The 23,296-nt window shown below is 39.0% G+C and overlaps 1 protein-coding gene across 1 annotated transcript in view; it reads left to right on the top strand.

The window, feature by feature from the left end:
• Nucleotides 1-23,296, top strand: part of LOC139708605 (ras GTPase-activating protein 1-like) — a 68,823-nt gene that overhangs the window by 31,857 nt on the left and 13,670 nt on the right. Inside the window, exons 5-16 of the mRNA XM_071620545.1 lie at nucleotides 1,735-1,852; nucleotides 6,321-6,352; nucleotides 8,365-8,417; nucleotides 9,336-9,483; nucleotides 10,380-10,458; nucleotides 12,887-13,034; nucleotides 13,838-13,920; nucleotides 15,021-15,179; nucleotides 17,889-18,136; nucleotides 19,724-19,976; nucleotides 22,014-22,176; nucleotides 22,661-22,803. Coding sequence (XP_071476646.1) covers nucleotides 1,735-1,852; nucleotides 6,321-6,352; nucleotides 8,365-8,417; nucleotides 9,336-9,483; nucleotides 10,380-10,458; nucleotides 12,887-13,034; nucleotides 13,838-13,920; nucleotides 15,021-15,179; nucleotides 17,889-18,136; nucleotides 19,724-19,976; nucleotides 22,014-22,176; nucleotides 22,661-22,803 — 1,627 coding nt within the window. The remainder of the gene's footprint in view (nucleotides 1-1,734; nucleotides 1,853-6,320; nucleotides 6,353-8,364; nucleotides 8,418-9,335; nucleotides 9,484-10,379; nucleotides 10,459-12,886; nucleotides 13,035-13,837; nucleotides 13,921-15,020; nucleotides 15,180-17,888; nucleotides 18,137-19,723; nucleotides 19,977-22,013; nucleotides 22,177-22,660; nucleotides 22,804-23,296) is intronic.

Genomic DNA, 23,296 nt, shown 5'->3' with positions numbered 1-23,296 from the left:
CAGCATAGATACATGTAGTGTAATGGGCTGTCTGAGATACAGTAGCTAAAATGTTTTGATTACTTCAGAAATTTTGTCTGGATTTATGTGCACTCGCGTGAGTACTCAGAGTATTTATAATGTATAGTGTATTCAGTGTTTTTTTTTTTGTGTGTGTGTACTTTTCTTTATGTGTGAGTACTTTTTTTATGTGTGAGTGCATGTGAGTGTGTGTGTGAGTGTGGATTCTGCAGATTGGCCCGAATTCACTAAGGTAGTTCACACCGAATCCATGGTTTAAATTTAGACCATGGGCTATAAAAACAGGTGGGAAATATGCGTATGTTGCATCATGTGCATTTTAGCACACATTTATTATGGGAGGTCAATCAGTGTACATGTCATCATGTTGTGCGCATTTACGCAATTGAAATCTGCATGATTCAAGGACAAGATTTATAATGCCTAGATGTATTCTGACCAAAGAGAGTACATTTGTCGAGTGTCTTTTTAGAATGTGGTATTTATTTGTTACTTATTGATGCACATTCATCTGTGTTACAAAGTGTACATAGAGGTTTATATTTTGAAAAGGAAGATAAGAGGCTTAAGTTACTTTCTTAACCCGTTGAGGACGAGTTCTGAGTATACTTGGGCAGGTGTCTATGGGAAATTATACATGTTGTAGTAAAATCAGTCCATCCTCAACTTGTTCAAATTCAGTCACCCTCCTGGGGTATGCAAGTACAATCTACAATGGAACAACTTTGATACAAAATAGCAAGTTAGAATAATAGTATTAATATATACTATTATTATTAACACAATATGTATAATGATAATTATATGTACACAATATGGAGATGAACAGATCGAGATAAAATATATTTTACAACAAGCACTGTGCCTGCAAAAAGTTATTCATTTCTAGCAGGCAAATGATTGAAGATAATGTGTAAGAGAAAGTTTATTATTCCTTTGTACATTTAGCATCTTTGCTGTATACTTGAAGGAGGTTGTACTACCATTTGATAATTGTTACAATGATTTATATTCACTACACCATGATACTATTTAGACATAGTATTGTGTATTGTGTTTCAAACCTTTGATATCACGGTGTCATGTGGCTTTATGTTCTGTAATTAATCTCTGATAGGTGTGCCTTAAAGTTTGTGTGTCCCTCTTTCAACCTGGAAAACTTGGATTACGTAGATTCCTTTCATAAGTTCTGAATAATAAAACTGGAAACGTCTTTATGATGGAGGGGAAGTTAAACTATAGATTTCCAGCAAATTTATTTGGACCCTGAAAAAGATCCAACAGTTATTCTCACCTTATAAAAGGGGAGCGTATTCTTGAGTGATATGTGGTTAGTTTCTAATCTGTTTTTCTTTATTACAAACTCTTGACGTGTTTTATCGTAAGATTTCATACAGGTTGTTTGGAGGTACTGTGATTATTCTTCAACAATACAAAATTTTGTGATGTTTGCAAAAGGAATATATGACCTTAAAGCAGCAACCCCCCCCCAAAAAAAAAAAGAAAGTCTAATCATTTTGCTTTATTTCCTCTTTGCCACAAATGCTAGATATTCATACATTTTCTGCCATTGTAACAAAAGTATATTTCAAACTTAATGTCACATTTCTGGCATTGTGTTTAATCATATCTTTCACAGGCACATTGTATGAAGTACATTGGAGCTTTACTTAATTGTCACTTCATTTCCCCATTTCACCTGTCTCTGTGTAGTTTCAGCGCTGGCGAAGTGTTCGTCGTCCACAATGAGCTCGGCGGCGGCTGGCTGTGGGTCACGTCACAAAGGACGGGGGAGAGTGGGATCATTGTCCAGGATTTGGTCAAACCGGTGGTACGTGACTCTTGCCACAGCAACTTTTTTTTTTGCTCTTTCCCGTCAGTCCATTTCTTAGAAGGCTGATTTAGAGGATTTTCCATCAATTTTGCTTATATTAGTACAAAAGGTGGACAAACAGATGACCTTGTGGCCAGATTCGTGTAAGAAATTTGTCCAGATTGATTAGTGCGCATCAGAAGCGATGTACACAGGGCTGCTAAGATGAGTCATGTCCGTGGTACTATCCTTATGGATAATTATTGTATGGCCATTAGTGTACCAATGCATGCCTTCTGAGTACTTATAGACCAAAAAAGGTCGGCTGGACTTAAGTGAAGGTGTCTCTTTGTTTTGGGCGAATGTATGCAAAATTTGATGTCTTCACAATCATGATGATTCAAATCAAGTAATTTGCATATTGCTCATTCTATGTTTTATATTGGTGTTTGTTTAAAGGTATTATTTACCATTCGCACATGAAACAAAAACCCTGCTTCAGTGCTTAAAAATAGTTCTAAAATATGAATTAGGAAATTGTATAGAAACAACCAAAGAATGTAAAAATTTGAATCAGTATTTAACCGATGTTAAAGGGTGTGTACAGTTCTGGTCGAGGTGAAGATTTAGCTTTTAACGTTTTGTGAGATATTCAGAAACCACTCTATGAGCTGTCAAAGAGCATGCAGTTCTAAGAGGTATCAAAAGTTTATTCAATGAAAATCGGTTTTGAAATGGCTGAGATATCCAAAAACAATGTGAAACAAAGAGATACTAATAAAGTTGGGGCATATCGCCTTTTATTATTAGCACTTTTTGGGATATCTCAGTCATTTGAAAACCAATTTTCATCAAATAAACGTTGAATCCTTCTTAAAATTACATGCGCTTTCATATTTCATAAGAGGCTTTTCATTATCTCACTTAGGAATGTTCAAAACATGAATCCCTACCTCAACCAGTACTGTACAGTCCCTTTAAGTATTGTTGAATATATCATACAAGATGTGAACAGTAGTTATAATAAAAATGTCTCTGACTAAACCATCTACAGATATTGTTTATTGAGAAAAAAAGTGGTATCTCGTTTTATTTTAGGATTTATTGTGAATTTTTACATGGTAGGATGTTTTGTGATACCAGTGATCTACAAATATGCAGCAAATGTGATATCTTGAAAAAAAAAATTTTTTAATTAAGTACTGCTCCCAACAGTAAACAGTACCTTTAATGTCCTTTCTCTATCAGAGTTGTCAGTTCTCTGAGATTTTATTGGGCAAGTTTATGTTTAGTTGATCAGCGTCTGTTGTCTACTTTGCCATGGAAGTTATGCTATTAACCCCTTGCATAACAACTGGAGCTGGGGGGGGGGGGGGGGGAATTGTATGTTTAAGAGATTTATGGATGATTGCTTTATCTCTCTAGCAGTGGATTAAAGTGAAGGTGCAAGGACTGGTCACTGACTTTTAATAGGCATGACCAACCTGTGGTTTGGACAGCTGCGTTGAAAAGTGTTTCCGAGATAGTGACACCTTATCCAGTAATAGCACTCGGCCCAACTTTGGGGTCAATGCGTTTCCTGTTGTTGTTGTTTCTTTCCCATGCTATCAAGCTATTCGTAGTGAGCACTTTGCTTCTTGTTTCTAATAAGTATCCAGGGATCTCGTTGATACAGTAGCTCGCTCATGAATTGAAAAGCTGTCAGTTTTTATTTCCACTCGTCCAGGTAGTCTGGGCGCTTTTTCTGCCTTGACCTCCTCCATAGAGCCTGGTTAGAATAATATGATCATGTCTCAGTAAGCTAGCTCATTGGATAGAAGCTGAGGTGGATCACTCAAAAGATTAGCGTCATGGATAAGAAGCTGAAGTGGATCATGCAATAGATAATTTATTCTTGTTCAGGTGTCGCGAATTGTAGCTACCATAAGCACTTGCAGTATTTAAAACTCATCATGAATTATGAAATCAATTAAAGAGATGGTAGCCGTGGCGGATCCAGGGAGGACCTCACCGGGCGCACCCCCCCCCCCTTTACTTTTTGTTGAAACAAAAGAAATAAAAAGAAAAAAATGGGGGAGGGGTGCGGGTGCCCCCTTTAATTTCATAAACGCGCCCCCTCTTTATGAAATTCCTGGATCCGCCCCTGGGTATAGTTTTGGTTGGGATGGGGATACAGGTTTTAACTTTTTATAAGATAATAAGAAACCACTTCTATGAAATATGAAAGAGCATACAATTCTATTAAAGAGGAATTTATATTTTTAGCTCACCTGAGCCAAAGGCTCAAGTGAGCTATTGCGATCGCCCTTCGTCTGGCGTCCGTCGTGCGTCGTGCGTCGTGCGTCGTCCGTCGTCCGTCGTCCGTCGTGCGTCGTCCGTCGTGCGTCGTCCGTCGTGCGTCGTGCGTAAACTTTTTACATTTTCATCTTCTTCTTGAAAACCCCAAGACCGATTTTCATCAAACTTGGCAGGTAGCATCCCTAGGGGGTTAGGAACTCAATTTGTTAAAATGGGCACCATGCCCCGCCCAGGGGGCCCCCAGGGGGGCCCAAACCCCCCAAAATTAAGGAATCTGTAAAAATCTTCTTCTCTAGAACCAGAAGTGATAGAGCTAAGTTAATACTATGAGTTAGTACATTGATGACTGTAGTTTCAAGTTTGTTCATGGCAGAATCAGGGGTGCCCCCCTTGGGACCCAGGGGAGGGGGGTGGGGAAGGGTTCTAATGGGGCCTAAATTGTACATTTTCATCTTCTTCTTGAGAACCCCATGACCCATTTTCACCAAACTTGGCAGGTAGCATCCCTAGGGGGTTAGGAACTCAATTTGTTAAAATGGGCACCATGCCCCACCCAGGGGGCCCTCAGGGGGCCCAAGCCCCCCAAAATTAAGGATTCTGCAAAAATCTTCTTCTCTAGAACCAGAAGTGATAGTGCTTAGTTAATACTATGAGTTAGTACATTGATGACTGTAGTTTCAAGTTTGTTCATGGCAGAATCAGGGGTGCCCCCCTTGGGACCCAGGGGAGGGGGTGAGGAGGGGTCCTAATGGGGCCTAAATTGTACATTTTTATCGTCGTCTTGAGAACCCCATGACCCATTTTCACCAAACTTGGCAGGTAGCATCCCTAGGGGGTTAGGATCTCAATTTGTTAAAATGGGCACCATGCCCCACCCAGGGGGCCCCCAGGGGTCCCAAACCCCCCAAATGAAGGAATCTTTATAAATCTTCTCTAGAATCAGAAGTTATAGAGCTGAGATAATACTATGAGTGAGTACATTAATGACTGTAGTTTCAAGTTTGTTCATAGGAGATCCAGGGGTGCCCCTCTTGGGTGGGGGGGGGGGGGGGGGTGGTTGGAAGGGTCCAAATGGGGGCCTGAATTGTACATTTTCATCTTCTTCCTGAAAACCTCATGATGGATTTTTGTCAAACTTGGCACGTAGCATCCCTAGGGGGTCAGGATCTCAATTTATCAAAATGGGCACCATGCCCCACCCAGAGGGCCCCAGGGGGCCCCAATCCCCCCAAATTAAGGAATCTTAAAAAAATTGGGCCTTTATTGTACATTTTCATCTTCTACTTGAGAATGCCTGGTCAAATTTTGGTGGAGCTGTAAATAATTTAGATTAGTGACTGCGTGAAAGGTGAACTTGCGATACTCAGGTGAGCGCTAGACCCGCGGGTCTCTTGTATTTGATAAAAATTGATTTTGAAATGGCTGTGATATTTAAAAAAAGGGTAAAACAAAGTGGTCCTAATAAAAGTTGGGACCCACCTATTATGAGGACCTCTGTTTCTGGATACATTTGTATTTCGGTCATTTTTACCCATTGAGGACAAGTCCCGAATATGCTCAGGCAAGGGTCTATGGGAAATGCGTGTTGTAGCAAAGTCTGCCCATCCTCAATGGGTTTAAACAGATTTCTGTTAAATAAACTTTGAATTCCTCTTAGAATTGTGTGCTCTTTAATATTTCATAAGAAGTTTCCAGTTACCTTGTACAAAGTTAAGATCTGACTTCCTATCTCAACCAAAGCTATACCATCCCTTTAAGTTGTCAAGATGTCCATTTTTGCCATTTTTGCCATTCAGAGACTCACCAGCAAGTTTTCTTTATTCATCATTATTTTGCTGAGTTTTTGTGAACAAAATCATTAAACAAGAATTGAATTTGTCCCGGACTGTAATAATGGCTGATTCAGAGAAAAAAAAATGTATCAAATTCCTCACTGTATGAACTTTCAGCAATAAAGCTCTACTATGGCTTGAAGAGTATTATGTGGTCTTTTCAACCATGATCACACAATACCCATCACAATTTTTGCTGAGATTAATAATTTTTGTAAAGAGTAAAAAGGGAAACCCAACAAGCAACAAAACTAACATGATGTCAAAGTGTACTCCTTTCCAATGCAGGCAGTTCTGCTGGCCCAAAGTTGAATATCATTTAACATGATATCATCTTTTACTTTCATTCTCCCTAGGAAGGTGACATTGATCCAAATGAAGGCAAGGTGTAAGTAATAATTTTATCCTTTCACCTGTTATTCTTGGATTCTCGCCTTGTTGAGCGTAATGTTAGAAGTACATGTACACAGAAGCAAGCCCATTATGAGTCAGTTGAATTCAGTGAATGCAGAAAAATGCATCTGTGAAGTTTGAGGAAAATTGGACAGTTCGCTTAAAAGTTAGGATTTGTTAAAATTTCTGGTTGATGCTGTGTGCCATTAGCATAACATACTGCAAACGTGTGTACGCATAGATGGTACTGCTTATTGAATAGCTTCCTTGTGCAGTTGCAACAAGAAATAAATTCTCATAACAAGACCTTTAATAGCAACGAGCCTTCTGTTCCCAGTCAGACCCAATGTATTTGATGGTGACATGATACATAAAATCATTCGAATGATTTGTAGATTAAGGGTAACGTGAAAATCCACTCCAATATGGGATTTATTTCAATGAGTAAATACTTGTACCTCAAGGAAGCAATGAAAGTTTTATTTTAGACTCGGACAGTAAGAAGACAATCATAAAGTTCTAAGATTTCATAGTATGTTCTACTTGAACAGTGATATGAGTTATGATCATGTTACATGCATCTATGCAAATTAGGTGGTGATGATGTCGTTCTCTCACAAGTCACCCAATTGCTTGTGCACAAATCTCTTTTGAGACATCATTTCAGGAAGGGGAAATTATATATTTGACATCACATTCATGTAGCATTATATCAGTTTAGGAATAATTACTGTAAAACCAAAGTAGATTATGGCTACTGCATCACCAACGAAAACAACCCAATTATAGAGAGCTGATGACATAAACTCCTTTGATTTGCCTTAGCCTGTTTTGCAACAGTATGTCAAATTTAAAAATTGCAGAATTTTCTTGTAATCCATTCTTGATGGTACTTGTACTGTTCCTTTTTTCTGATTTTACAGAAGTTAACTGAAACACCAAGCCACTTTTCCCTTTATATACGCAAGATAATAAATCATTCTGAAGGGTGTTGTTCCCACGATCTAGTGTGATTTGGTTAATGATTTACAATTTCATGTGTAATTGTGTGTTGACCTTTAATGTGAGCAGTGTATACAATGATATTAGTTTTTCTTTTCTTTTCAACTTTACTGTATTGTAGTTCTTTTTTTATAGTGCTTAAAGTATAGCATCATAATTATCATAATTAAATTGGAAGTAAATGAGCAAGTGTTTACGTTGTTACGTGAGAAGACTGCATATCTGGCCAAGTGACAAAAGGAAGGAAAGGGAGAGAGAGAGGAGGATAGATAGAGAGAAAGGGGAAGAGGAAAAGAAACCCGATCCAATTTTGGCAGGAAAGTCCGAGAGCTGTCCGAGAGCTGGTCACATTCCAACATGTAACATTATAATTGTTTTTAACTCTTCCCACTTCAGCTGATAGCTAATGGTTTACAAGGGCAAAGAGAGAGAGAAAAAAAAAAACATTTTGTTGTGAATCCATAATGTAAAACCAGATTTGCTTGTGGTGCTTCTTTAAATTGTCTGGCTGTGACTTCATTTCCTGTGCTCCTTTATTTTTCTAGAGATATTTATTATTGCTTTGTGCAAATTTGCCTTCAAAGTTTCACTCTCAAAGATTTCTGCATGTAAAGATGAAATGAACACAACATTCTATGTATGTCAATGTCCATATAGAAAAAGAAACTGATAGGTATTTTTGATATGTTCAGAGTGTGACCCCCCCCCCCCCCAAAAAAAAAAAAGGAAAAGAAAGTAATGGCAGAAGGTTTTGTGCAGACTTATGATCTTGAGTCTGCAAGACTTGGCCTTGCCATATAAAAGTACAGCATTACGGAGTCGTGAAACACAATATATGTAGGAAGTTCTCTCTCCCTCCTTGCCCACTGCAGTTTAGGAATTTAAAAATGCTTTATTTTACTCTGTGGTGCTTGTAATATTGGATTGTGGCGACTTGTTTGTTTGTTTGTTTGTTTTGGTAAGGTGACTCATGTAAAAATTGTCTTTATTTATTTTTTTTTGCAGATGGTTTCATGGGAACGTGTCAAAGGAGGATGCAGCAGAGACACTGTGGAAAGGTGAGGCTGGTTGACACCAACCATCATTTTTAATAAATACACACACACACACACACACACACACACAAATCTTTAAAATTAAAGACTCTAACCATGAGGGTTTTTTTTTTGATCGTTAAGTCATTCACATCTATTTCCATCGATGAAGGGCATTCTGTCACTAAGTTGCAATAAAAACGACTTGAAGGAAGAATCATTAATTTGAATTATTACACAGAACCTGTTGCTGCTAGACAAAGGGATTAGAACCATCACTGGCTGTTGAGCAGAAGCTCAGTAGTCTAGTGGATGTGACACCTCTCTAGCAATCAGGAGATCGCTGGTTCAAGTCCAACTTGAGTATGTATGCCCGTGATTTTCATCATTATGCCCATGATTTTCATCATGGCTACTACCAAAACACTGAATAATCGGACATTAAATTGATGAAAAGCAAGATGTTTATAAGTTGCAGCAAAATCTTTGATGCTGTAGAGTGTATTGTGCAGAGAGACTTCTTCCTGTACCTACCGGGTAGAATTGGCACTTCATGAATACTTGCTATTTATTGTAATTATCATGATGATGATGGTGATGACGATGACGATGGTGATAATGATTAAGATAAAAAATGATGATGATTACCATTACTTTTATCATCATCATAATTAACATCTTTGTAATAATAGGTTCTATCAATATCATTGAAGAGATTGTCAAAATATGAAATGCTGATTGGGAATAGAGTCACTTTTTAAATTCATTACTGATAATTCTCAATGAATTTTTAGCTCTTCCTTTGTCTATCATCCCCTGAGATTGTCTCTCCAGATTCTGTAGCATTTGTGTACATGTAGTAGTGAAGATATTTTCACTTTTACATCCCTAGACAGTTACAGCGACATGATAAATATGTTTCATTCTGTTTTGCCTTTGTAGAGGGGAACGTTGGGAGCTTCCTTATCAGAAATAGCGACAAGAACCCCGGCGACTACTCTCTGTCGTTTCGCGGTCCAAACACCATCCAGCGATTTCGCATCCAGAAGCAGCAGCGGCAGTATGTCATGGGCGGCAGATACTACAACAGGTACACCAACTTTGGCGGTTACTGCAAAAGCGGAGATTTATGGAAATTTTCACTCATTTTGTGTTACCAAGAACTCAAGCAAAGATAAAAGCATGCGGATATTTTCTTTGTTACGTGTGCCAGTATGTCATGTCTTGATTCTGCGGAATTAAAAACACGCATAATTTATCTTGCAGGGTAGAGTGTGAAAAATTACTCCCACAAAAATATCCAATTTTGTAGTAATAAAAAGAAAAAATAATTAAATGAGAGAGACATAGATAGAGGGGAGAAGAGCCAAAGAGAGATAGGGACAGAGAGAGAGGGGGAGAGAGACACACACAGTGAGACGGGAGACATGGACAGACAGACAGACAGATAGACAGACAAAGTGAGTGGATGTGTAATGTTCATTTGTGTGTTTGTGTGTCTGTGCATGTTTGCCTGTGATTGAGTGAGTGTGTGTCTTTCCCTCTTATGGTCCAACAGTTTAACAGAACGTATTGACGTATGATACCTTTCTGGCTGGACTGAAGAGAAGTCAGTGTTATTTTGAGTATCATCTGACAGGGAGCTGTCATAATTGACTGGATTAATGGCAGTTTTGAGGTCAAATGGTGATTTTCAAATATTAATAAGATGATTAATAGGAATACAATGTTCATTGGTAGGCCAAATGCTTGTCAGCTGATTAAACACTTACTAGCTGTATTAAAGGGTTAGAATGCAGAGTTTTTGTGCATCAAATGGATTGCCATGATGTTGTTGGCTTGTCTATTGTTACACACAAGATGTTCTTTATGTGCAGATATACTTTTGAGGCAATTCATGTGTCTTTGCTTATATTTTGAGACAAATGACTTTATTTTATTGTCCGGGGTTGGTTCAAATGTGTCTTTTTCTGTATTGCCTTCCAGTCTGGATGCTATCGTGGATCATTACAAAAGAGAAGAAATCATCGATGGATACAAGTTACTTGACCCCACAGCTCCAAAGGTAGGCTTAATGTGATTGCTGGACCCTCTTATGAAGGACATTCCCTCTGAAATAATTATATCATATTGGATGGCTATGAATGGAATACCAGGGAATATTGCACGAATCGAAGATGAGTGCACTAATGGCCCTAATGAGTGCGATATTCTCTGGTATTTTATGAATTAATGCCATCCAATATAATCATCATCATCTAAAATCATATTTAGAGAAATCATAAACTGCACAAAAGTACCGTACTTTGACTCGTCTTTGAAGTTGACTCACTTCTGGAAAAGGAGTAGGCCCTACACAACTGCGTATGAAGCAACTAGCAAGATGTTTGTAGGCTTGTGAATTGTAACAAGATTTCGCGCACTAGTAGCAAGCGTGTGCGCGCTCAACAAGGGCTCGCGTAACAGACGAGATAAAATATGGTGTATTATTGAAGTGCCAGTAACAAAAGTAGCCTATGGGGAATTAATACAGATGTATTTCACTCAATATGCTCTCATATTGAACTGTAAAACTTGAGCGGACAACAATACGCATTTTAAATGCACCAATAAAATGTCCTTTATAGATGATAATTGCATATATTGGACGTAAAAAGTCTTATTGTGTGGCTGTAGATTGATTTTAGTTCCTATTGTAATTGAATACCATATCTTTCTATGACTATGACTGTTGCAGTGACAAATTCAGCATTAAAGGCATAATTTACCATTTGCAGATGAAACAAAAAAACCCAAAAAAGTTCTAGAATGTGAGTTAGGGATAGAAACAACCACTGTAAAAATTTGAATCCATATAATCTATGTTAAGTGTTTTGAAATACACAAAATGTGAACAATGGTTATAATAAAAATGTTTCCAGACTAAACCGTCTACAGTTATGGTTTAATATAATAATAATAATAATAGCTGGTTTTTATATAGCTCATTTCACACACTTCAGGGTTTCAGTGCGCTTTACAGACTATTATTACCCCGGTCACTGGATACATTATTTCCAACCAGCACTAACAGTGCTCATTCTCCACTTCCTGGGGAGCATTCCAGCCAGTCGCAGCCATTTTACAGGCGCGCACATGCTTATCAACCAACATAAGCTTTCTCATCCTACCGGGTACCCATTTATACTCCTGGGTGGAGAGCAGCAATGTGGATAAAGTGCCTTGCTGAAGGGCAAACGTGTCGGGCTTGGCATGGGCTCGAACCCACGAACCATACCACGCTCATGTCGTTCACAGACGAGCGCTCTTATCCACTCAGCCACGACACCTCCACTTTAATGAGAGAAATACTGATATCTCCTTATGTTTTAGGCTTTATTGTGAAAATTTTATATGGTAGGGTGTTTTGTGATACAACAGACCTACATATATGCATCACATGTGATATCTTGAAAATTTTTTAAATCACTGCTCCCAAAGGTAAACAGGACCTTTAAGCTACAGTGTACAATGTGTTTCTCTTTTAACTCTTTATGTGCCACTTTCGCATGTCTGACTCAGTCGACGGCGTGCCAAGTTTGCATATTCTGCTCAAAGCCACAAACCCGCCCAAACTGATTAATAAATCGCCAAATGCCAGAGTACATTGAAAGCTTTTGTTGCGATTCTCTTCCTGCCACATGTAGCTTGTTTTTTATGTGTTGATTGACTATCAAGCAAAGTTCCCTACTGGATTTGAGAGTAAATTCTAAGTTTCTGTCACTGTTTTGTGTGCAAAAGTTATGCCTCAACAATAATGTAGCTATTAAGTTATTTGAAAGAAAAACAATCATAGATTTGTCATACAATTGACGTCAAAGCAAAGTTTGACATTTTCTCTACATCGTTGCACATTACATTTCCAGGGCAACAAAAATCTATGAAAATTGCATACATTTGAAACACAGAGTATTTTCCCAAAGCATGACTACATTACTGTCTCGGAATAATGTGGCACACAGGGGGTTTACATCATGGCACATGAAGAGTTAATCAACCATGCTGTGGTTTTAACTCCCCAATCACGAGGTTCTTTTGGCAATGTACAGACACTTCCATGCTGCTGGAAGTGTGAAGTCATTGATGAGCAAAATCAAGCATTTTACAGCATAAGTCGGCATGATTACATCGATGAAAGAAAACATGATAATGATTTGTTTATCAGTTTTGCAGTTACAACTGATTCATGTGTGCTGTTGGTTCTGCAAAACCAGAAACATTTGTGCATGAAAATTTCGCAAATTGTAACTCACAGCCTTCTTTGCATCTTAAAACTTTCCTGAATTGCCACTGGCATTGTGTAAATAAAATCGTTCGACTACATAATACTCTTGTGATTCTTGACTACTTAGAAAATTTGTGAAAGTTGGTGCACACTATGATTGCTGGTTTTACAGTATTTTATTGGTACATTGGTAAGGAGAATGAAACACTCGCTCTCTCTCCTTGTGCAGAAATTCAAGAACCAGACGACGAGCACGGAAGACACGTCACCGGTGAACTACGAGGAGCTGAGGAGGAGGCGGAGCAGCGGGATCGGAATGCACATCATGACGGGCATGGCAGATTCCATTATCAAGCAGGGGCATCTCAGCAAGAAGAGTAAGTTTAACGACCACTCATCTGATTCAACATTACAGCCAACCTGAATGCATCATAGCATTGTGCTTTAAGGGTGCAAAAAAGTACACACATGTGTGAAATAACACTGTGACAATACAGTTTCAGTTGGGTTATGACGAAAATGCAAAATACTTGCCAAAAAGGTATGCAGATGGTATTGCAATTTCAGAACAATCCGATCATGGTTGGTACAACTGTACGTTATTATTGAATATGACCGATTTTAAATCGGGCCCTAGCACTATACATCGATATTCCATGCGAGAGTGAATCATATGCAAGGCACAAGCGATCAACATGTAACATTCTGCCTACCCACTACTGAATGGGCAAGGCACAAGATCATTCATTCAGGGATATAAGTTATATACTACAGTCAAAACTATTTACACTTTGATCTCAAAATACTCCCAAACAACTCATTATCTTGACGAATCACGCCAGCCAAAAAAAGTTTCTTTATAGACCTTCTGGTATATTGCTAGCAAATTTCAAATGATGGAGGATGAATTTTGAGTCTTTCCCAGAACTATGTTTTACCTTTAAATCAAAATCTGTAATATGATCACAGTATACCAGCAATTACAACACACTTATTTCAATGTCTGTTGTTCTGAAAGCCTTGCATTGTGCAAACTATAGACATCCTCAATGTAGAAGTGCTTTCCATTTCTGTTGTACTAGTTCCAAGCATAACTCTGAAAATTAGGTTAATAGTCCTTTATATGGTTCATGAAATTTCACCTCATGTGACATCTGCTTTTGTTTTTATTCTATGACAGGCCAGAAGCACAAAAAGTGGAAGACATACTACTTTGTTCTCAACAGTACCGAGCAGCATTTATACTACTTTGACAATGAAGCAGTGAGTATTACCAGAATGGCTGGAATGTTAAAGATATTTGACTGAGAGAAAAGTAAGAAATCATTTAGAATTTCATATGAATGGTCTGCATGGAGAATATGAAGGACTACTGTGGTAGTTCTTTTTTAAGCAAAAAAACAATTGTTCTTTGATACTGGTAGTGTGGAAATTTTGTGCATTTTGTGTGACCTGAAACTAGCACAAAAGCAAAAGCACACTAATTTTTACCTTGTTATATGTAATAGCGCTTTCACTTTGACTACGTAGAATTCAAAACATGCAAAATGCATTGTACCAGGCCGAGCAAGAAAAAAATTATTCGCTCAAAAGTTTCTGCTTTTTGATAGTAATAGGCAGCTGACAATATGAACTCTTGAGTCAAACAATAAGTGCTTTCAAAGAGACTGGGGAAAAGGGACTTGTTCAAATTGGAGCAAGCTTCAAGCTCTTTTTTTTTTCTAAGTTTAATTGTTCAGATTTGCGCTTTGTAATAGGTTTTCATGACATGTTTGCATGCTTTTGAATCATTGTCACATGTGAGAGGTGTTATGAGATTCTTTCTAGAACAGTTTGTCCTCTCACAATAGTTAGGTTCACACGCTGTTCCCAAACTTAAGTTTTGCTCGAAAACTTAACTCTCGATGATTAGCTTGTAGTTTAGCACCGTGTGGATGCAGTCGAAAGTTAGCAATCTTAAAGGTTAGTTGATGATTAGAACCACAAGACATCTTGGGGTTTACACTCTGTCCACGAGCCACGGGGTCGACACTCGTAGTTTCGCTCCATGTGGACACAATAATCAACGAGCTTGTGAGTTAGCATGAACCTCGCTTCTCGTTCGCATCCGAGTCAACCTCCAGCTGTGCTATTTTGTACGGGCATAAGGTCATCTAGCAAAGACTCTGCACTTCCGGTGCAATCATTGAGAGGAATTCGCTCATAAGTTGTAACTTTTCAAAGTTTAGGTGCGCGTGTGAACCCGCGTCGTGAATTCACGAGTGGAGCTAATCATCGACAGTTAAGTTTTCGACCTAAACTTCAAGTTTGCCTACTGCGTGTGAATGTAACTTTTGAGTGTGTTCTCCTTTCCTGGCCCACAGCGTGTCAAGCCAAGAGGTCTGATTGACCTGGGATACGCTTCGGTCTACACGGTTCACGAGAGCTTGTTCGCCAGACCCAACTGCTTCCAGATAGTTGTGAGGGCGCTCAACGACCTCCAGGTTTTCTATCTGAACGCCGAGTCGCAGGAATTGGACAAGGTGTGTTTTACGTACTTGTCTGTAGTCTGTCACATTCACTCTGGGAAAATCTACAGTATAGATGTGCATGTACAGTCATGACTCAATAATGATGAATCATTTCTTATCCACTCATCTAGGTGTTGAAGGTCGCAAACGTGTATGTACAGCTGTGACTTATTTTGGGACCATTATCTAGTAAGCTTTCGATCCATGTTAAAGGTCTTTAAAAAGGGAACTTAAGTCTTCCCGGTGACAGTTTTGCTTTTGTTTTTTGCCATTTTGTAGTGCTTCAAAGATGCTTCAAAGATGCTTCAAAAGCCAGTGGTCCTTCTCAAGTATAAAGAGGAGGACTTACAAATGAGAACTTCTTTACAACACATCCAACAACTTGTCTGTTGTTCTCTGAGGATATTAGACGTTTTGCAATTCAAAGGCATCAAAATGTTCACAGTTAAAGGCACTTCAAACTTTGTTTTTTTCATAAGTTTTAGTTTATTTTTATGCCTCCGCCACGAAGTGGTGCCGGAGGCATTATGTTTTCGGGTTGTCCGTCCGTCCGTCCTTCCGTCCGTCCGTAATGAATTTTGTGGACAAGGTAACTATCAAAACCTGTTGAGGTATCCTAATGAAACTTGGCATGTATGTGTATTAGGGGGTGAAGTTGTGCCTATCAACTTTTGGGTGCACATGCTCAAGGTCAAAGGTCAAAAGGTCAAGGTCAAATACATAAAATTTCACTATTTCCACCATATCTATTGAATGCCTGAAGATATTTTCTTGAAACTTAGTGTATACATGTATTACCCAATTAAGATTCTCTGGTGAAAGTTTGGGTCATGAGGTCAAAGGTCAAAGGTCAAAAGGTCAGGGTCAAATACATCAAATTTCACTATTTCCACCATATCTATTGAATGCCTGAAGATATTTTCTTGAAACTTAGTGTATACATGTATTACCCAATTAAAATTCTCTGGTGAAAGTTTGGGTCATGAGGTCAAAGGTCAAAGGTCAAAAGGTCAGGGTCAAATACATCAAATTTCACTATTTCCACCATATCTATTGAATGCCTGAAGATATTTTCTTGAAACTTAGTGTATACATGTATTACCCAATTGAGATTCTCTGGTGAAAGTTTGGGTCATGAGGTCAAGGGTCAAAAGTCAAAAGGTCAAGTAAGAATATTAAAACTTCTTATTTTTTTCTCCGTACCTTGGAAAATTGTTCAAGGTATCTTTATGGAATATAGTATATACATGTACTGACTGGAAGTGATTATCTAGAGAATGTAGAGTTCATGGGGTCAAAGGTCAGGGGTCAAAGGTCAAGTGCAACACTTCAAAATTTTACTATTTCCTTCATATTTATGCAATGCCAGCAGGGTTATTTTTTTTTTAACACTTGGTGTATGCATGTGTAACCTAATAGAAATTCTCTGGAAGTTTTTTTTTTTCTTCTTTTTTTGCCTCAAAGGTCAAAAGGTCAAAGATCAAGTGAACGTGCTGAACTAACTTTTTCCTCCATATCTCGGAAGTGGCTCAAGTTATCTTGAAACTTAGTACATATTATGTATGTTCTACCTGAAAGTGATTATCTTATGAATTTTAGGGTCAAGGGCCAGATGAAAATGGTAACAATTTACTACAGTGCACTCCCGTTTTAACGAACACGGTTATAACGAAATTTCGTTATAACGAAGTAAATCTTCTGGTCCCAAAATTATCACCATTAAAGTCTATGGTAAAAAATTCGCTTATGACGAACACAGTTATAGCGAAATTTCCGTTATAACGAAGTCTTTTCCGAGCGCTACAGACAAAGAAAAACAAAAGAAATGTGCTCCGTTATAACGAAATGCGAATTGCTTTCGAAAAAACCTAGCGGAACAAGCATTTATAGCGTCTCTGCATGGGTGAACGCTTCACACCACTGTGTGTTCGCTCTTTGTGTCACGCACAGTTTCTGAGGGGAGCTTGCGTTTATTATTGTGATACAGTTATCCCATCACATTTCACATTGCTTTCCAGTGTATGATGAGTATTCAGCAAAAAGAATATGATATATATACGTGGTTTCCTTGTTTTTGTTATATATTGTATTTGTTCGGTTATAACGAAATTTCGTTATAACGAAAGAAAACTGCCGGTCCCAAGCATTTCGTTATAACGGGAGTGCACTGTATTCAATTCAGAAATTGCACTTTTTCTCCACACCTGTACCTTGAAAATTACTCAATACCTAAATGTATGAATGGGTCAAAGTCAAGTTAAAGTCCTTAAATCCCTAGATACATGCTCTCCTATTCATCCAATTAAACCTAGGTCAAGGAAGGTGAACATTCAACACATTTGTGACAAACTTGTCATTTCAATATTTTGCCAATTTTGTGAAAATGTAATCACACATTGTCCACATGTACTATCTAGACCTATTGGGAAAATCATGCATTATGGCGGAGGCATACCAGTCGCCAGAGCGACATTTCTAGTTCTTTTTTTTTTCTTCAATTACACAGCTCTCACACCCCTGTATACTTCCTACAAATGAACATGTGTTATCCAAACTAAATGAAAAGGCATACTGTGAACTCATGAAATATTGTTACCCTTTTACCTTTACTAGTGTACTGTAAATGATATGCTATTCATTTAATGCCTGGTTTTCAATGAATAATTAATTGAATTCATTTTCATGCCTGTATGTGTGCTTGTTTTTTACCGCATGGTGTAGGAGTGGGTGCAGGTTCTTCGATCGTGCTGCAGCAAGGCCGGCTGGACTACGCAGTCTCAGCGCAGCAACCGCAAGCGGCGCGTCAAGCAGCTCAAGTCGCTTCGGCTGCGCATCCTAGAGGCGCACAAGATCCCCGGCAAGCTGATCCCGCACGCCTACTGCATCGTGTCCCTCAATGAGGTGAAGGTAGCCAGGACGCCGGTCCAGCAGGCCCCCAACCCTGTCTGGGATGAAGAGTTCCTCTTTGAGTGAGTCTGTAGCAATTGATTCTCCTTGGCCCTGTTTTATGAAGAGTTCAAATTGATTATATTAGTTGATTTCAACTGTAAGTCTATGGCAGCCTGTGTGGTAAGGAAATTTAAAATCGATTTTATGTTTTGATAAAACAGGGCCCTTGCCAGATAAAACACGTCATGATTTCTTCAAATCGATGAATTCTTGGAGCAAAGCATTTGTATTGCAACTGATTGACCAATTGCACTTCATCGACATAAACAAACACTGATTATTCAGTGTTTTAGTAGTAGCGAAGATAAAAAATGAATAAATAAACAAACCTGAGTATGTATGCGTGTGATTCTTTTTTGTTGTTGTCATGGCTACTACTAAAACAATGATTAATCTGTGATTATTCGATGAAGGGCAAGTTGTCAATCAGTTGCAACACCCTTGTTGCCTTCCTTGTAAACTCACGCAGTCGATTTTTCTTGTTGATGATTGTAATTGACTGGTCAAGTTTTACACCTTCCCGCTAGTGGTGTTACGGACTTGTTTTTAGTGTTGTAAGGAATTCGTAGGTCCATCCATTTTTTATTTTCCAAATGTTTTTCCATTGCTCTAATGATGATGAAATGATAAAGGGTGACATGAGAATCAACTGACTAGATTTTAGGATGAAAATAGTTTGCATTAGTTACCAAGTAGCACAAGGAAAACATAAAGGGGAAGGCTAGTAACTGATCAGTGGGAATCAGTGGGAATGCTGGGGGATGATTGTTCTAATCCTTGTGGGATTCATTTAAGAGTACATTATATATCTATTGTTGTGTGAAAATTATTTGCTTCAGAATGGTCTCATATTCAAGTAATGTGCAGTTTAATGTTTCAAGGTTAGCATGCCTGTACAGCGACGGGGCGATCGTTAACGGGCCCTGACACTGTACACAAATGGTAAATTTACAGGTTTTCCAGGTTAGCATGCCTGTAAAGTGTCGGGGCGATTGTTAATGGCCCATTAACGATCGCCCTGTCACTGTACAGGCATGCTAACCTGGAAACATTAAACTGCACATTACTTGAATATGAGACCATTCTGAAGCAAATAATTTCCACACAACAATAGATATATAATGTACTCTTAAATGAATCCGACAAGGATTGGAACAATCATCCCCCAGCATTCTCACTTATTCCCACTGATCAGTTACTAGCCATCCCCTTTAACATGATATTCCATCAAACTTGAAACCTGTAGATGTGAATAACAGTGAAATTTAGGCAAAGCTTCTTTTGAAAAAGGTAAAAAAAAAAAAACACTGGTTAGATAATGAGCTGTCACTCTTTAAGAGCACTTGCCACAGGAATGGATAGGGTGTGGTTAAACATAAGTATCACATGCTATGATGGAGGTTTGGGAATGTATTTATGGTACAAATGAATTACTTGGCATCAGGTTTACATAGGGACATCTTAAAACCACTCATGCACTCTGGATATTTACCGAAGAATATGTTCAGATGCTGCAAGAGTGCTGACTAGCAACGAAATGAATGATATTGTTCAACATCCTGTGAATTATACACTCTTGTTTATTTTTTGGTGGTCTGCATCTACAGTGATTTCCCGGATGAGATAGATTCCTTCACCATCGACATATGCAACGGAGCCAAGCGAGCCAAGCCCATCCCTGTGTGTCGGACGACTGTGTTGCTTGACCGCTTGACCAATGGTTCCGTGTCGGACGAGTGGTACCCGCTGATCTCGGCGGCCAACCAGAGCAGGTCGTCCGAGATGGGCTCCATCCGGGCCAGAGCTCAGTTCATCTCTGAGACTCTGATGCCGATTGAAGAGTACAGCCCTCTCAAGGAGGTGGGTGAGATAATGAAATGACAGAGATTGTAGAATGGATCATGGAAATTGGAGGCCAAGGCAAGGGCAAGGCTCAGGACACTGTTTAATAGCGCAGCGTCACCTCAGGTACGCTGCCTAGCAAAAGCATACCTAACGTTAGTCCTAGCTAGTAGACTCTAGTATTTCACAAACTAGAATCTAACTAGCTCCAGAGGTGTACTCTACTACTTTTTAATTCAATTTTTTTGTAACGTTAGCATGGGGTAGAGTCAAGCCGATTACCGGTATTTACCGATGAATGATCGAGGGAGAGTGAGGCGAAACACTGTATACTAAGCTCTGTTTTTCCCCCTAAAATATACTTACAGCATCATACATCTAGGCTTTTATAGATATCATCTTTAATTCTCTACGGAAAATTATTATAATCAAGGCTGATATGTCTAATTTACACTTTTTAACACTCAACTTTCCATTCCAATATGTATTTACTAGTAACTCAAATTCACCGAAACAACGGCAACGAACGCTGTCCCGACGCCTACTCGGCGGCCCTACAACAACCCGACGAGTACGCTGAAAAGCCCCAGCTCGCTCGGGTGCAGACGAAAAAAAAAAACCGCCTCGGTCTCTATGAAGCACTACTTTTACACTCGAACTGTTTGAAAACACGCCCGAACACGCTCATGTAACTTATATCATTTTGAAGATCAAGGTCAGGCCTACCTCTCTAACTATAAAAAAATTGCGGAAATGTGCGGGATTTCTCATAATCGATACAGAAACAATATGATGACATCTCTAGCGCACAAAACTTACTGCTCAGTAACTCCGTTGTTTGTGTACCGATTTCGCTGGTTCAAACGGCAATCTCCTCAGCACAGTCTGCTGAACCAGCGAAAGGTATAGACATACCACGCTACCCAATTCTTGAGCCATAAGTTGTAGCTTTCGAAGGGGGACGTCTTTCACTGAATGTAATAGACTGCCAAAATTTTGAATATGACGTCATATTGTCGGTGCCACGCATCGCTTCAAAGCCCGATTTTTACGAGCGTGTAGAAAACTCTGCAGTCTCATTGATCAAGAGCAGTGCATTGACTTATAATTGGCTGCACATTTGATATCAAACAGTGGTGGATCCAGTGGGGAGGTGTACCAGGCACACGCCCCCTCTTTTTTTTTGGTGAAAACAAGAGAAATAAAAAGAAAATGGGGAGCGTGTGCACCTCATCTTAAATTTTGTAAAGGCGCCTCCCCTGTACGGAATTCCTGGATCCACCCCTGTCAAATAATTATTATTGTCACTGACGATAGCCACAACAAACATGCAATCGTGCACAAAGAAAGTGTAGCAAGCATTAGAGCGTTAGTCTCTCATCCAGTAAGTTTTGCCATGTGTCTGTAATTTTGTACTGGACACATGATTTGAGAAAAAATGGATTACTTGCAAAAATTTGTCCACTGCTTTTTAAAACAGACGATGCACATGTCTTATCCGGCATCAGTAGGGATAGTGTGTATGTATGGTAACTGTGGAAACTAGTCAAAACTCATACTTCTCATACCCCCATTCTCTTCCTTTGAAGCATTTATGATACTGTGGCTGACAACATTCTGCTGGCTAAAATAGTGTATGTCTTGTCTGCCATTGATGAAGTGCATCTCAAGGATTTATCTCCTGAGTAAAAATCATGTGACCTGTCGATCATTGAGAGTTTTAATTTTCTTTTTTTGGAATAGTCATATTTTGTTTGTCATATAAAGATGTAGAGCCTGAAAAAACCAAGGAACCCCTATGTGCAGTGGCTGCATGATCCCTGCCTGATGATTATTTTTTGCTGTCCTGTTGATTTGAAAGTTTTGACATTTTAGATTTTGGATGTTTGTTTTGTAGATGTTGGAGAGTTATTGAAGATTTTACAATGTAATTAATCAAGGTGTACATGTCAGTGCCACATGAAAGATCACATGTCACATGAAAGATCCCTAAACGTAAGATGAAAGGCTTCAACTGAGTCATGATGTTATTGTTGTTTTTTGTTTCTCCTCCAGCTGATCTTTGAAGATGCGGACTACCAGACCATCTTTGCTCTGGAGGAGGCATGTGCCAAAGACCGCGCCCATCTTGCCAGTGTCCTCCTGGACATCTTCATGCACCAGCGAAAGGAGATTTCGCTCCTCAAGAACCTCAACTCCAGGGAAATTGAGAAAGAAGGTACCCGAGAGTATGATTTGGATCTGGTTCTGTCAAGATGAATCTAGCGATTCTCTCATTGCCCAAATATTTCTTTTTTCTCTCTCTCTTCTTATCAATTATTTTAGGTAATGAGATGACAGCATAATAGATAGATAAGTGGAGATACTGACGTACATTGTATAAACAGTGGAAAACAGATTTTTTGATAAGGGTGCCAAATATTGCAAAAATAGCTGAATAGATACATTTGAAGAAATATATAGACAATAGGAATGATAGAAATTAAAATGTAGATATATTATAAATCTGTAATGTAAATGGACAGGATTATAACCTTAGGAATAAAAGTCAGTACAAAGTTATGATCTTATCATGATATGCAGTTTTTAAAGAGATGTCTTGTCTACATAGTGGCATGAAGGATGTAGAGCTGTAGATGTATGTTTTGTGATGAAAGGTAGAAAGTAATGAGTTGTGCTCATTTCTTGTTTTTCTCCTCCAGCCGAGAGAACGACCTTGTTCCGCTCCAACACCCTTGCCACGACCCTCATGGACCGGTACATGAAGACGACGGCTCAGAAGTTTGTGCAGCGAGCTGTTGGGGCCGTCATCCTCAAAATCATGGAGTCTAAGCAGTCCTGTGAGGTGAGTCAGACACCAGGGGCGGATCCAGGAATTTCGTAAAGAGGGGACGCCATTACAAAATTAAAGGGGGCACACCCACCCCCCATTTTGTTCTTTTTATTTCTTTTGCTTTAACAAAATATAAAGGGGGGCGCGCGCCCAGTGCACTCCCCCCTGGACCCGCCACTCTACACAGAGGCTTGATGCAACCTGCAAAAAATGTCTTGTTTACAGTTTGATCGTCAGACATGACTGTAACACCCCCTGGAATTCTGGACTATTTCGGATGTTATTAAGTGTCTGCAAAGTTTCAAAATGTTAAGTCCTTGACGTGTCAATCAAATATGTAGCTTTGCCTGTAGAAAGGCATAGGTACATGTTTTTACCATATGCCTGCATTCATAGTGCATGCAAGTTTAGATTGGAAAATTGCATCGTTAAGGTGTTCTGCCAAACAAGATATTAGAAACCTTCTTACTGAAACATGCTAGTTGTCTGCTTTTAGACACACTGA

The sequence above is a fragment of the Diadema antillarum genome, unplaced genomic scaffold (genome assembly GCF_040938485.1).
Source record: "Diadema antillarum isolate AM-2024a unplaced genomic scaffold, OU_Dant_1.0 seq00001354_RagTag, whole genome shotgun sequence".
Classification (NCBI taxonomy): Eukaryota; Metazoa; Echinodermata; class Echinoidea; order Diadematoida; family Diadematidae; genus Diadema; species Diadema antillarum.
This window is presented reverse-complemented; position numbering and strand designations above follow the sequence as displayed.